At 40.0% G+C, this 16,142-nt stretch overlaps 1 protein-coding gene across 1 annotated transcript in view; it reads right to left on the reverse strand.

Annotated features, from left to right (window-relative positions):
* The window catches only part of LOC131501155 (cytochrome b-c1 complex subunit 2, mitochondrial), a 31,624-nt gene that overhangs the window by 5,643 nt on the left and 9,839 nt on the right, over window positions 1-16,142 (reverse strand). The window contains exons 8-12 of the mRNA XM_058710898.1: window positions 15,375-15,432; window positions 12,751-12,846; window positions 12,224-12,423; window positions 2,857-2,937; window positions 326-402 (exon numbers count right to left, since the gene is read on the reverse strand). Of these exons, the coding sequence (XP_058566881.1) occupies window positions 326-402; window positions 2,857-2,937; window positions 12,224-12,423; window positions 12,751-12,846; window positions 15,375-15,432 (512 nt within the window). The remainder of the gene's footprint in view (window positions 1-325; window positions 403-2,856; window positions 2,938-12,223; window positions 12,424-12,750; window positions 12,847-15,374; window positions 15,433-16,142) is intronic.

The raw sequence follows: 16,142 nt of genomic DNA on the forward strand, positions 1-16,142 counted from the left end.
TTTTTATTTATTTTTGGGACAGAGAGAGACAGAGCATGAACGGGGGAGGGGCAGAGAGAGAGGGAGACACAGAATCGGAAACAGGCTCCAGGCTCCGAGCCATCAGCCCAGAGCCTGACGCGGGGCTCGAACTCACGGACCGCGAGATCGTGACCTGGCTGAAGTCGGACGCTTAACCGACTGCGCCACCCAGGCGCCCCTCCCTTTCCTTTTAAATACTTTACCTTTCATTTCTTTTGTGCATGTCACAATATTGTTATAACTCAAAAAAATACAACTTTCAAATAACTGAAACACAAAACACACATTTAATATTGAAACTTACTTGGCAGCTAGGACATCTGTATTGGAAAGGTTTCCTTGAGCAATCATTTTTACTTGGTTATAGGCAGCCTTGATAACCTAGGACAGACAAGAAAAAGCTGGTCATTTTTGATCAGTGCCAAAGTGTCTTGAGCAATCAAATGTTCCTCTACTGAGGCAGAAACACAAGATGAAACGTTAGTTCCAGGGAACTAGCACAGTGTCTATTTGGAATTCTTGTCACCATGTGTTCCTCATTCTTCTAGTGTTCCATAAAGCAGCTGTTTGTACAATTTATAGTATAGCCAAGTAGCCAAGCTTCTTAAAAAAGTGGCAGAGTGCAGAGGATGCCAGTGTGGTTCAGAAAAAGCAAACACAGAGATTTGTAATTGCCTGTAGAGAATAAACACCTTTCAAATTTCCCTAGACTCTTATTAAAGTGTCATGCAATTAATACTGCTATTCCTTACTATTCACTAAGAAGAAAGTAGTAATCCACGTACAGCTGATCTGTAAAGCCTGTCCATGCCTGGGATGCTGGAGTCAAGAAGGAATCAAGTTCCAGTGATGTGAGTGCATGTTCGGCAAATATTTGTTGGGTAAGTTCATAAACCTGGCCCATGATTTTCTCCATCCTGACCTTGGCACCATTCTGGGTTACTGACCTATCCCTAATCACCTACACTAGGACCTTCATTTCCCCTGTGTTTTAGCTATCCATTTCTACAGCCACGCCCAGCATTTGGACATGACCTAAATTTGCTCTGTGAAATCCCCAGTTACAAGTCCCATGGCCTAAGCCTTTAATCACACTATCCCTTTCTTTCACTTTATCAAGATCTTTAGTTCCCTGATTTGTCCACTTTCAATCTATGAGGTCCTTTTGCTTCACTTCTCTGTCACAGTTACTCTTGCCAGTGTGCCCCACTCTCTTGCCATCTGCCCAGACTTCTAACCTGCCTCCTTTGCAGGCTCCCAATCTTGGATCAACCCTACTACCTGCCTCCTCCATTTCTCCATTAGGAATACTACTGAAGAAAGATTATGAAGTGACTGTAATATGCAACATATGTGTAATAAGGGAAATGCGTGACTACAGTATGAATTTGTGGTCTCCTATCTCAAGGAGCCATCTACACGACCACTGAGTCCCATTCCATGCATCTAGCCATTCATTTGTCCCAAATCTCATTCTTTTCTTTAAACTCTCCTCCCTTATTCTTTTTAATTTTTTTTTTTAATGTATGTTTATTTTTGAGAGCGAGCGAGCAGAAAAGGGGCCAGAGGATCCAAAGTGGGCTCTGTGTGGGGTGTCTGGGTGGCTCAGTCAGTTAAGCGGCCAACTTCAGCTCAGGTCATGATCTCACGGTTCATGGGTTTCAGCCCTGCATGAGGCTCTGTCCTGACAGCTCAGAGCCTGGAGCCTGCTTCAGATTCTGTGTCTCCCTCTCTCTCTGCCCCTCTCCTGCCTGTGTGTGCGCTCTCGCCCTCCCTCAAAAATAAACAAACATTAAAAAAAAATTTTTTTTTTTTTTTTTTTTTTTAAAAACAAAGTGGGCTGTGTGCTGAGAGACGTGGGGCTCGAACTCATGAGCCATGAGATCATGACCTGAGCCAAAGTTGGACGCTTAAGTGACTGAGTGCCCAGGCGTCCTCTCCGTTCTTTTAAGACATGATGTCGTCTCCTACCTCATCAGGAATGAACTTCTACATCTTCTCGATATCCTCTTCTCCCAACATCAGTCTTTGTGTCCAAGGCTAAAATGTCCACTTGTACTCTACATCCCATCTGCTCCTGCTTTTTCAGATCCGATCCATTTATAATTTCCTATCTCCTATATATGCTCCAATCTTTCTTTGCTTTCAGTGTGTAAACTCTTCCAAAACTACAACCTACTTCCCTGCAAGTCTGAGCTCCACTTGCCTATGCCTCTCATTTATTCTCTAACACTATAAATTTTAGCTCACTTCCAACACTCTGGTGAAAACTGATAATATTGCCAAATGATGTCCTAGTTTGCTATAACTACTAGAGCTCCCTGTGGTGACTAAATGGATGTTAACCCACAGTGGATCAAAATTATATTAATCATTCTCTCTTTTCTGGCCTCCAAAAATACCAGGTTCTCTTCTTTTTCTTCCTGTTTTCTTGGCCATTTTCCTTAGTTACTTGGTGGCACTTCCCTGAACTTGAGCTTCAGCTTTCTTTTCCTACAGTCTTTTACACACAACCCTCACTTCAATACAATCTCTATACTGAGGACTCCCAAACGTACATCTTGGCCTTGACCTCACCTGAGTTCTCAATACAGATGTCCAAGAGACAACTCAATGTCATTTGTCCAACCAGAGCCAAGAAAGAGGCACTTCTTCCCTCTTTCCTGCTAGCACGAGTATACATTTTTAAGTTCCTTCCACTGCAGACACACTTCAATGGTACTACACTATATGGAGCTCTGGTAAGTCATGGCATTCACTCACTCACTATTTTTACTAAAAACATGTTAATGGAGGAGAAAAAAACTTGTGAGAGTTGGTGAGTCTGCAACTTACATCTCCAGCTGCAGCAGCCTGTGAAATGGTATAAATCCCAAAGAGTCCAGAATCCGAGTAACTGGCATTAAAAGCGGAAACCTGAAATATAATGAAATTTTACTGTATGTCCTTTTACCAGATAATCAGGGCAAAATTTCCCAAATAGACAAAAACTTGGACCTTCACAGTATAAGCAAAATATATTAATATTTCATGTAACCAGTTCTGTTAATGACTGCAGTGTTTTGTATACAGGTTACTTCTTTCAAAACTATAATGGTTTTAACTTTTTTCACTTAAATCTTTCTAAAATGGATTATTCCTTTACTTTTTGCTGGGTACTTTCTAACCTTCTTTTGATGATTAAAGGTTAAACATTCATGTGTGAACATTATTATTACAGATGCGGTATGGCTGAGGGGTACAGACTGTGGGCTCTGGCATTAGACAAACTTGCTTTCTTCCTTCTGCTATTGTGACTTCTTTTTCATCAATTCACTTACACTTCTCCTACAGACTAAAGTCAAAGGATTGGGGGAAAATGTTTGCTTAGTGGATGTTATTTACCTGTCCAAGGTAGCCACAAGTTGAGCCTCTAGATAACAGGGGTATTGCTATCTGCACTCTGAGCAGAGGGGTAAGCTCCTTAAGGTGAACAAGAGTGCTTAGTATAGTGTTTCCCAGTGTTTATGCAGACAAATTACGTAAGGATCACCTGAGCTGTTATTAAAAATACAGACTTTCAGGATAGAGGAAGATGGCGGCATAGGAGGACACTGGGCTCACCTCGTCCTGCTGATTGCTTAGATTCCACCCATATCTGCCTAAATAACCCAGAAAACTGCCGGAAGACTAGCAGAAGGGACTCTCCGGAGCTAAGTGTAGACAAGTGGCCCACGGAAGAGGGTAGGAAGGGTGGAGAGGCAGTGTGTGCTACACGGACTAGTGGGAGGGAGCTGGGGTGGTGGAGGGGCAGCCCATTGGGCAAGGCAGAGCCCCTGAAGTCTGGCTTGCAAAAGCGGAGGGGCCGGACTCCGTGAGTTCTGACAGCTAGCGAGACTTAACATTTGGAACGTTAAAAGTCAACAGCTCTGCTCTCAGAGAACGGGAATGGTGAGAAGACACTGGGAGGGAGAGTTGTTGAGCCCCGGAAGGACAGCGCTTGGTGGGGGAACAAAGGCTCTGGCAAGCGCCATTTCCCTGTCCCATCCCCCAGCCAAAATTCCAAAGGGAACCAGTTCCTGTCACCAAACTTGCTTGCACCGTGCAAATGCCCAACATTGTGCTTCTGTGTATCCATCCCTCTGATGGGCCTGCCTCCCTCCTGGTGCTGCAGGGCCCATCCCGCAGGGAGCCACAGACGGCAGAGCTAAGCCTGCCCCTCCCGCCCCTGTACACCTTGCGGATCCACCCTAATACATCCTTGGCTAGATCCCATCAAAGCAGCACCAGAAGCCTGGCAGTGTGCAAGCAGCCCAGACAGGGACCACACCACTCCACAGAGAGGCCTGCCCCTGGAAGAGGGGAAGATAAGGTACACGCTGATCTGACTGTGGCCCCAGTGGTGGAATGGGGGCAGACATCTGGTCTGACTATGGCCCTGCCACCAACACAAGTTACTCCGGACAGCACAGGGAAAGTGCCCTGCAGTTTGGAGCCACCGCAGGGACTACCCAAAATGACAAAACAGAAGAATTCTCCTCAAAAGAAACTCCAGGAAGTAGCGACAGCTAATGAATTGATCAGAAACGATTTAAGCAATATAACAGAACAAGAATTTAGAATAATGGTCATAAAATTAATCACTGCGCTTGAAAAAAAGCATACAGGACAGCAGAGAATCTATTCCTACAGAGACCAAGGGACTAAAAAAGAGTTATGAGGAACTAAAAAATGCTATATATGAGGTGCAAAATAAAACAGAGGCGGCCATAGCACGGACTGAGGAGGCAAAGGAGAGAATAGGTGAATTAGAAGATAAAATTATGGAAAAAGAGGAAGCTGAGAAAAAGAGATAAAAAAATCCAGGAGTGTGAGGGGAGAATTAGAGAACTAAGTGATGCAATTAAACAGAACAATTATCTGTATCATAGGAATTCCAGAAGAAGAAAAGAGAAAGGGGCTGAAGGTGTACTTGAACAAATCATAGCTGAGAACTTCCCTGATCTGGGGAAGGAAACAGACATTGAAATCCAAGAGGCACAGAGAACTCCCTTCAGACGTAACTTGAATTGATCTTCCGCATGACATATCATAGTGAAACTGGCAAAATACAAGGATAAATAGAGAATTCTGAAAGCAGCTAGGGATACAAAAGCCCTAACTTACAAAGGCAGACACGTAAGGGTAGTATCAGACCTATCTACTGAAACTCAGCAGGTCAGAAAGGAATGGCAGGAAATCTTCAATGTGATGAATAGAAAAAAAAATATGCAGCCAAGAATCCTTTATCCAGCAAGTCTGTCATTCAGAATAGAAGGAGAGATAAAGGTTTTCCCAAACAAACAAAAACTGAAGGAATTCATCACCACCAAACCAGCTCTACAAGAGATCCTAAGGGGGATTCTGTGAGTGAAATGTTGCAAGGACCACAAAGTACTAGAGACCTCACTACAAGCATGAAACCTACAGACATCACAATGACTCTAAACCCCTATCTTTCAATAATAACACTGAATGTAAATGCACTAAATGTGCCAACCAAAAGACATAGGGTATCAGAAAGGATAAAAAAAACAAGACCCATCTATTTGCTGTCTACAAGAGACTCATTTTAGACCTGAGGACACCTTCAGATTGAAAGTGAGGGGATGGAGAACTATCTGTCATGCTACTGGAAGTCAAAAGAAAGCTGGAGTAGATACTTATATCAAACAAACTAGATTTTTTTTTTTTTAATTTTTTTTTTAACGTTTATTTATTTTTGAGACAGAGAGAGACAGAGCATGAACAGGGGAGGGGCAGAGAGAGAGGGAGACACAGAATCTGAAACAGGCTCCAGGTTCTGAGCTGTCAGCACAGAGCCTGACGCGGGGCTCGAACTCACAGACCGTGAGATCATGACCTGAGCCGAAGTCGGACGCTTAACCGACTGAGCCACCCAGGCGCCCCTCAAACAAACTAGATTTTAAATTTAAGGCTGTAACAAGAGATGAAGAAGGGCATTATATAATAATTACTGGGTCTTTCCATCAGGAAGAGCTAACAATTAGAAATGTCTATGCACCGAATACGGGAGCCCCCAAATATATAAAACAATTAATCACAAACATAAGCAACCTTATTGATAAGAATGTGGTAATTGCAGGGGACTTTAATACCCCACTTACAACAATGGATAGATCAATAAAGAAACAAGGTCCCTAAATGATACATTGGATCAGATGAACTTGACAGATATATTTAGAACTCTGCATCCCAAGGCAACAGAATATACTTTCTTCTCGAGTGCACATGGAACACTCTCCAAGACAGATCACATACTGGGTCATAAAACAGCCCTTGATAAGTATAAAAGACTTGACATTATACCATGCACACTTTCAGACCACAATGCTATGAAACTTGAAGTCAACCACAGGAAAAAGTCTGGAAAACCTCCAAAAGCATGGAGGTTAAAGAACACCCTACTAAAGAATCAATGGGTCAACCAGGCAATTGGAGAAGAAATTAAAAAATATATGGAAACAAATGAAAATGAAAATACAACAATCCAAACGCTTTGGGATGCAGCGAAGGCAGTCCTGAAAGGAAAATACATTGCAATCCAGGCCTATCTCAAGAAACAAGAAAAATCCCAAATACAAAATCCAACAGCACACCTAAAGGAAATAGAAGCAGAACAGCAAAGATACCCCAAACCCAGCACAAGAAGAGAAATAATAAAGATCAGAGCAGAAATAGATAATACAGAATCTAAAAAAACCTGTAGAGCAGATCAATGAAACCAAGAGTTGGTTTTTTGAAAAAATAAACAAAATTCATAAACCTCTAACCAGGCTTCTCAAAAAGAAAAGGGAGAATACCCAAATAGATAAAATCATGAATGAAAAAGGAATTATTACAACCAATCCCTCAGAAATACAAGCAATTATCAGGGAATACTAGGAAAAATTATATGCCAACAAACTGGACAACCTGGAAGAAATGGACAAATTCCTAAGCACCCATACACTTCCAAAACTCAAACAGGAAGAAATAGAAAACTTGAACAGATCCACAACCAGCGAAGAAATTGAATCAATCATCAAAAATCTCCCAACAAATAAGAGTCCTGGACCAGATGGCTTCCCTGGGGAATTCTACCAGACATTTAAAGCAGAGATAATACCTATCCTTCTCAAGCTGTTCCAAAAAATAGAAAGGGAAGGAAAACTTCCAGACTCATTCTATGAAGCCAGCAGTACTTTGATTCCCAAACCAGACAGAGACCCAGCAAAAAAAGAGAACTATAGGCCAATATCCCTAATGAATATGGATGCAAAAATTCTCAATAAGCTACTAGCAAATCGAATTCAACAGCACATAAAAAGAATTATTCACCATGATCAACTGGGATTCATTCCTGGGATGCAGGGCTGGTTCAACATTGGCAAATCAATGTGATACATCACATTAATAAAAGAAAAGAACCATACGATCCTGTCAATCGATGCAGAAAAAGCATTTGACAAAATTCAGCATCCGTTCTTTTTTTTTTTTTTTCAAAGTTTTTTTTTTTTTTTTTTTTTTATTTATTTTTGGGACAGAGAGAGACAGAGCATGAACGGGGGAGGGGCAGAGAGAGAGAGGGAGACACAGAATCGGAAACAGGCTCCAGGCTCCGAGCCATCAGCCCAGAGCCTGACGCGGGGCTCGAACTCATGGACCGCGAGATCGTGACCTGGCTGAAGTCGGACGCTTAACCGACTGCGCCACCCAGGCGCCCCACAGCATCCGTTCTTAATAAAACCGCTTGAGAAAGTTGGGATAGAAGGAACATACTTAAAGATCATAAAAACCATTTATGAAAAGCCCACAGCTAATATCTTCCTCAATGGGGAAAAACTGAGAGCTTTCCCCCTGAGATGAGGAACACGACAGGGATGTCCACTCTCACCATGGTGTTTAACATAGTGTTGGAAGTTCTAGCATCAGCAATCAGATGACAAAAGGAAATCAAAGGCATCAAAATTGGCAAAGATGAAGAGGTCAAGCTTTCTTTCACTTTTTGCAGATGACATGATATTATACATGGAAAACCCGATAGACTCCACCAAAAGTCAGCTAGAACTGACACATGAATTCAGCAAAGTCTCAGGGTACAAAATTAATGTAGAGAAATCAGTTGTATTCTTGTACACTAATAATGGAGCAACAGAAAGACAAATAAAGAAACTGATCCCATTCACAATTGCACCAAGCAGCATAAAATACCTAGGAATAAACCTAACCAAAGATGTAAAAGATCTGTATGCTGAAAAATATAGAAAGCTTATGAAGGAAACTGAAGAAGATACAAAGAAATGGAAAAACATTCTGTGCTCATGGATTGGAAGAATAAATATTGTTAAAATGTCAATACTACCCAAAGCAATCTAAACATTCAATGCAATCCCAATCAAAAATGCACCAGCATTCTTCTCGAAGCTAGAACAAGCAATCCTAAAATTTGTATGGAACCACAAAAGACCCCGAATAGCCAAAGTAATATTGAAGAAGAAGACCAAACCTGGAGGCATCACAATCCCAGACTTTAGCCTCCACTATAAAGCTGTAATCATCAAATCAGCACGGTATTGGCACAAAAACAGACACACAGACCAATGGAATAGAGACTCCAGAATTGGACCCACAAAAGTATGGCCAACTCATCTTTGACAAAGCAGGAAAGAATATCCAATGGAAAAAAGACAGTCTCTTTAACAAATGGTGCCGGGAGAATTGGACAGCCACATGCAGAAGAATGAAACCAGACCACTTTCTTACACCATTCACAAAAATAAACTCAAAATGGATGAAGGACCTGAATATGAGACAGGAAACCATCAAAACCCTAGAGGAGAAAGCAGGAAAAAACCTCTCTGATCTCAGCCGCAGCAATTTCTTACTTGACACATCTCCAAAGGCAAGGGATTAAAAGGAAAAATGAACTACTGACTGGGACCTCATGAAGATAAAAAGCTTCTGCACAGCAAAGGAAACAATCAACAAAACTAAAAGGCAACCAACAGAATGGGAAAAGATATTTGCAAATGACATACTGGACAAAGGGCTAGTATCCAAAATCTATAAAGAACTCACCAAACTCTACACCCGAAAAACAAATAATCCAGTGAAGAAATGGGCAGAAAACATGAATAGACACTTCTCTAAAGAAGACCTCCAGATGGCCAACAGGCACATGAAAAGATGCTCAACGTCGCTCCTCATCAGGGAAATACAAATCAAAACAACACTGAGATATCACCTCATGCAGTCAGAGTGGCTAAAATGAACAAATCAGGGGACTATAGATGCTGGTGAGGATGTGGAGAAACAGGAACCCTCTTGCACTATTGGTGGGAATGCAAACTAGTGCAGCTGCTCTGGAAAATAGTGTGGAGGTTCCTAAAAATAGATCTACCCTATGACCCAGCAATAGCACTGCTAGGAATTTACCCAAGGGATACAGGAGTGCTGATGCATAGGGGCACTTGTACCCCAAAGTTTATAGCAGCACTTTCAACAATAGCCAAATTATGGAAAGAGCCTAAATGTCCATCAACTGATGAATGGATAAAGAAGTTGTGGCTTATAAATACAATGGAATACTACCTGGCAATGAGAAAGAATGAAATATGGCCTTTTGTAGCAATGTGGATGGAATTGGACAGTGTTATGCTAAGTGAAATAAGTCATACAGAGAAAGACAGATACCATACGGTTTCACTCTTATGTGGATCCTGAGAAACTTAACAGAAGACCATGGGGGAGGGGAAGGGGAAAAAAAAAGTTAGGGAGGGAGCCAAACCATAAGAGACTCTTAAAAACTGAGAATAAACTGAGGGTTGATGGGGGGTAGGAGGGAGGGGAAAGTGGGTGATGGGCATTGAGGAGGGCATCTGTTGGGATGAGCACTGGGTGTTATATGGAAGCCAATTTGACAATAAATTTCATATTTAAAAAAAAAAAAAAAAAGACTTTCAGGTTTCTACAACAGATTCACTCACCCAGATCCCTGTAGATGCAATCTGGAAAGCCACATTTTAAAAATAATTCCAGATGACTCTTATGTATGTTAAAATTTGAGAATCACTGACTTGGCCAATATAAAGCATAAGAAGAGATGATTTTTTTTTTTAATTTAAAGTTTATTTTTGAGAGAGAGAGAGCATGGGTGCAAGTGGGGGAAACGCAGACAGAGAGGTGGGGAGAGAAAATCCCAAGCAGGCTTCACACAAATGGCACAGGCTCAAACACTGGGTTCAAACCCACAAACTGTGAGATCATGACCTGAGCCAAAATCAAGAGTCGGACACCAAAGTACTAAGCCACCCAGGGACCACAAGAAGAAATGCTCTTTAATTACCTGAAGTTTAATTACAATTTTGAGACTATCTTATTCATACCCCAAATTTCTGGCCAAATGCTGAAGTAGGAATTTCTGTTAAATTATGTCACTGGATTAGAATTAAACTCCAGCCACCCAAAAGCATCATTAACATTCAATGGTGAAGAGTAAGTATGAAGAAAAAAACCCAGAATAGACCATGAATGAGGAGAGATGACATGTAGAAGAAATTTAAAAAGTAGCAGCTATAATTTAATTTAGAACTAATTTAAGATAATGGTTTTCAAACTGTGCTCCAGGGAACACCAAAGGCTTTGTACAGAAGATTCCAAGGCTTTCAATGTCAAGTGGGCATTCAAAAATTTTTTTAAAAGTGAAAATTTTTGTGTTGGGCATTGCAGTTGGGGAACTATATGGGATTAAAAAAAAAAGGTTTAAAAACTATCACTTAAGAGAGAAAAACACTCTGAAGGCCTGATATACAGGGAAATCATTTTAGATTTCTTTCTGAGTCAACAGGATTGCATATCATAAACTTTGTTTAAATCGAAAGCGTGGTTTATGGCCCACCACACACGCACTTTATATCTGCTTTGTGAATGAGTAGCCTAAAGGAAAACCATGTTGTCCAGGAGATAACAATCAGAGCTCAGACTCCTGTGTTTCTTTACAGTAAAATTGTGATTCCTGCCTGAATGAGAATCTATAATCTTCAGAGCTTTCACAGGACGTAAAAAGTATATAACCCTGTAAAAACTGTTCATTCTCTGGAGCACTTTCTTCCCTGTGAAGAGCATGTGTCCTGGGCAGCTGTCCTAACTTGGAGCTCCAATAAAACTCTTTCCTACTTTTGGACTCTAAAAGGTTGGTTCATTTTGTGTTGACGCCACTGATTTTAATTCCACTTTTAAGTGTCATATGGCCAAAGATTATCTACTTGTGCCATATACTGTTGTAAAATCACGACCAATATTTAGTCCTAAAATTCAGTACATTTACTGCCTCTTAAAGGCTTTTGTTGAAGGTCATGTGGGGTATTGCACTGGGCAAACAAGGGGTGCTCATTACATAACAGTTTGTTGGCTGACATTTTACATTCTCTTGATTTGAAGTATCATTATTTTGAAAGCTTTAGCACTTTCCTCACTGTTATAAAAGGTGTGTTTGAGAGGAACATGGCTTTTCGTTAAAATTAAATGTCATAATTTTTCTCTTTTAATTTAATCTCAATCTGGAGCGGTGGGTCCATAAACTGTTTCTTAGTGTATATGTTGTACCTTTGGTTGGAAAGTGCAGTGAAATTCACAAAGTAGCCATAAGAACACAAGGGGACAGAAGAAAATCTAGAAAAAAGACTAATTAGAATCTAGGAAAATGTTTAATATCTAAAACTTCAAAGAACTGGGGCACCGGGGTGGCTCAGTCGGTTAAGCATCAGACTTCATTCAGCTCGGGTCATGAACTCATGGTCTGTGAGTTTGAGTCCCCCATTGGGCTCTGTGCTGACTGCTCAGAGCCTGCAGCCTGCTTCGGATTCTGTGTCTCCCTCTGTCTCTGCCCCTCCCCTGTGCGCTCGCGCTCTCTCTCTCTCTCTCTCAAAAAATAAACATTAAAAAAAAAATAAAGGTAACTGAAGTGTGAATCTCTCACTTTTTAAGCATTTACTTCTTTCTACACTAGAATATAATTGAAAAGACAGTAAGTTTTTAGTTAGATCCTCTAAGGAACTAAACTCAAGCCTGGCTATCTCTTCAACTTTACAAAGATTTTATTTGAAGAGCAGATTAACAGGACTACATCATACACACTGACCCTTTAAAAACAAAAGGAGAGATACTGACTATTCAGACTCACATCAAATGGCTGGTGAACTCCCTTGGCAACAGCCTGGTATAGAGAGCTGGTAGCATTGCTGCCCCTCTTGACGTGTGGTCCAGCACCAAGGACATATTGGAGAACACTAAATGCATTTGCTTCTGCACTTCCTGTTGTAGCACTTTCTGCTACAAGGGCAGCATGGACGAGGCTGTCTCCGTTCTGCTCTCGGATTTCACCTGGTGCCATGTAAGGAGAGAGTGACGAAGAAAGGGGCTTGTTTCCCACAGGTTTTATTCTGTATTCTCTACAACACAGTATTAACTCACTGAAATTAAACTTTCCTGTGGCCTGGTGCTCTTAGCATGTCATTCTGCTCTCCCCACAGCGCGCACGCACACATACACAACATGTTTAATACACAACACCCAACCAATCTATTCCCTTCCTTCCACACGGAGTCTGTTTGGTGGTAAGTAATCAGGCCTATCCCACACCAATATGCTATTCTGATGTGGAACATCCTTCTGATAAATTAGTCCTAACAGAACAAAATGCTTACTTACCTCCACGATATCTGGCCTTTGTACTAGGTAAACCAAGCCCACCCCTCATGTTGAGAAACTGTTCAGCAACTTGCTTTAGAACAGGATGACTCACACCTATTTCAACAGAAACAAAACCAAGCTAGAACCATCACTTCTAAAACACAATTGTAAAATACCTCTTTTAAATACATGACTGTACAATTCAAGTTTTTATAGAAAAAAACAGTAAAGAAAACAAGAGTACGCTCCCAAAATGCTACCCTCCCTGAGATGCCACTTATACTTTACTATATAGTCATCTAGAACTTTTTACTACACATATATGAATATTATCATTTTCCTTTTTTTTAAATGGTGTTACTCTATTCATATTATTTCTAACTTGTCTTTTGTAATTTAGATCTAAGTGAGTGGTTTACAGCAAACATTTAATGGTTATAAAGAATTCCATTTTATGGATGTACCACCATTTATTTAATCAATCCCTTTTTGATGGACTGTTTCCAATAGTTGGCTATTAAAACAATATTGCAGGGGTGCCTGTGTGGCTCAGTTGGTTGGGCGTCCAACTTCAGCTCAGGTCATGATCTCCTGGCTTGTGAGTTTGAGCCCCGTGTTGGGCTCTGTGCTGACAGCTCAGGGCCTGGAGCCTGCTTCTGATTCTGTCTCCCTCTCTCTCTGCTCCTCCCCTGTTCACTTTCTCCCTCTCTCAAAAATGAATAAACATTAAAAAAAAATTTTTTTAAAAACAATATTGCATTGTGCATCAAAGAACACTTTCAAGAGAGTGAAAAGAACCCACAGAATGGGGAAGAATGTTTGCAAATCACATATCTGATAAGGATTTAGTATCCAGAATAAAGACTCTTACAACTCAATGATAAAAAAACCAAACAGCCCAACTAAAAAATGGGCAGAGGACCTGAATATATATTTCCCCAAAGAAGATATACAAATGGCCCAAAAGCACAAAAACAGATGTTCAATGTGCTTAGTCATTAGGGAGATGCAAACCAAAACCACAATGAGACACCACTTCACACGCACAAGGATGGTCATAATCAAAAAGACAGATAATAATAAGTGTTGGTGAGAAAGTGTAGTTATTGGAACCCTTGTGCACTTGTTGGTGGAAACACTAAAATGGTTCAACTGCCACAGAAAACAGTCTGGCAGTTCCTCAGATGGTTAAACACTTACCATATGTCTTGGCAATTTTACTTCTAATAATATACCCCAAAGAATTAAAAACAGGCATATAACAAAAACTTATACATGAATATTTATATTTACAATAGCCAAAAGGTGAAAACAACTCAAATGTCCAAGTGACGAATGGATGAACAAAAAGTGATAATAGAATATTTTTTAGCTAGAAGAGGGAATGGAACATTGGTACATTACAATAGGGATGGACTTTGAGAACACTATGTTAACTGAAAAAAAGCCAGCTACAAAAGGCTACATATTATGAGATTTTATTTATATGAAATGTCAATTCTACAGAGACAGGAAGTAGATTAGCAGTTGTCAAAGGCGAGGAGGTAGAACAGGGGAGTGACTGCTAATAAATATAGCCTCTCTTGGGGATAATGACAATGTTCTGAAATTATGCAGTGTTAATAGTCACAGTACTCTCTGAATATAATAAACCCCATGGAATCATATGCTTTAAAAAGGTGGATTTTATGGTATGTGAATGATACCTCTATTAAAGTGTTATTTATAAAACAAATGAACAAAAAAACCCCAATATTGCAAATAATATCCTTGTGCAACTGTTTTGTAAACTTGACCAACTGTTTTTGTATGATAAATGCTTAAAAATAAAATTGTTGGGTCTAAAGCTGTCAACATTTAGAATTTTAATATATTTAAAGAGACCTCCAAAAATGGACCAGTTTATGCTTCCACCAACAATTTTTAAGAGTGCCTATTTCTCCATACCTTGGTTAATACTGGGTGGTGTCAATCTTTTAATTTTTGCCAATGTCACGGGTTAGAAGCTTTTAACTACTAGTGAGGCTATTTTTTTTTTTACAATAATTGGCCATATACACATATATACAAACATTTTCCCCATGACTTGTTTGTTCGTGCCCTTTGCCTATTTTCAATTATATTATGCATCTTTAAAAACCAAAACAAAAATACTTTTAAAGCTCTTTGCTCAGAGACATTTGTCCTTTGTCAAAGATTTTTCAAATACTGTAATTTTTTTTACATAAGTGTTGAATTCTGCTTTCTAAAACAAAACAACCTGAGAATTAAAATCCCATCACATAGTGCCTGAGGACTGTAAACATAAACAGAGGACTGACTTATCAAATTTCATTCAATCATGTGCTCACATAATTAGTTACTGTTCTTTTAAAAAATATTTTTGTTTTAATATTTATTTATTTTTGAGAAAGAGAGACAGAGTGCGAGTGGGGGAGAAATAGAAAGAGAGACACAGAATCTGAAGCAGGCTCCAGGGTCCGAGCTATGAGCACAAAGCCCAATGCAGGGCTGGAACTCACGAACCACGAGATCATGACCTGAGCTGAAGTCAGACGCTCAACCGACTGAGCCACCCAGGCGCCCCAATTAGTTACTGTTCTTAAGGAAACAAACTGACCTGCAAGCAATTCCCAACTTACCAAGTCCGATCAAAGCCATTCTCGCACTTGTAAAATGGTTCTGCACATAGTTATGTAACTGAGGAAGTTAAAAACATTTATGAGGTTATATAGGTAGAAATACAACACACTAACAATTAAAACTGCAGCGCAAGAGAAAATAAAAACTCAGGCTTAAAGGCTGCTGTAGTGAACTAGACTACCTAGTGGTGAATTATACAGATTTAATTTTTTTAAATACGGATTTAATTTTTAAAACTATTGTTGAAATTCAGAACTAGAACTTAACGTGATGATGGTTACAGAACTATGAACATAATGAAAACCACCGAACTGTGCACTTTAAGTAGGTGAACTATACAGTACATGAATTATATCTCAATAAATCTGTACTGAAAAAAAGGAATTAAAAAAGGCCTGAAAAAATCAGAGCACACACTGGCTTGAACTTGAAAAAAAATGAGACTAAGTTTATGATTTTTATTATAAGATGATTTTAGCAGATGTGCATCAGATTTCTTTTGTCTCTTTATAGACAGTAATAAGGTACCACGAACATTCTACCGTAGGGCTAACAGTTATATCACCATATCCCTCCTATATCCTTCACACCCATCTTTGAAGGGTTCCTTGTCAGGAGATTACAGTCTATATCAGGTTTTCCAACCTGGATAACAAAATTAGCTGGAGCTTAAAAAACAAAAACAAACACTGTCACTGTCTCTGACCCTCACCCCATTCCTAGGCCCACTCTACAAACTGATATACTAGATTCAATGTGGAATCAGA

Source organism: Neofelis nebulosa, chromosome 18 (assembly GCF_028018385.1).
Source record: "Neofelis nebulosa isolate mNeoNeb1 chromosome 18, mNeoNeb1.pri, whole genome shotgun sequence".
NCBI lineage: Eukaryota > Metazoa > Chordata > Mammalia > Carnivora > Felidae > Neofelis > Neofelis nebulosa.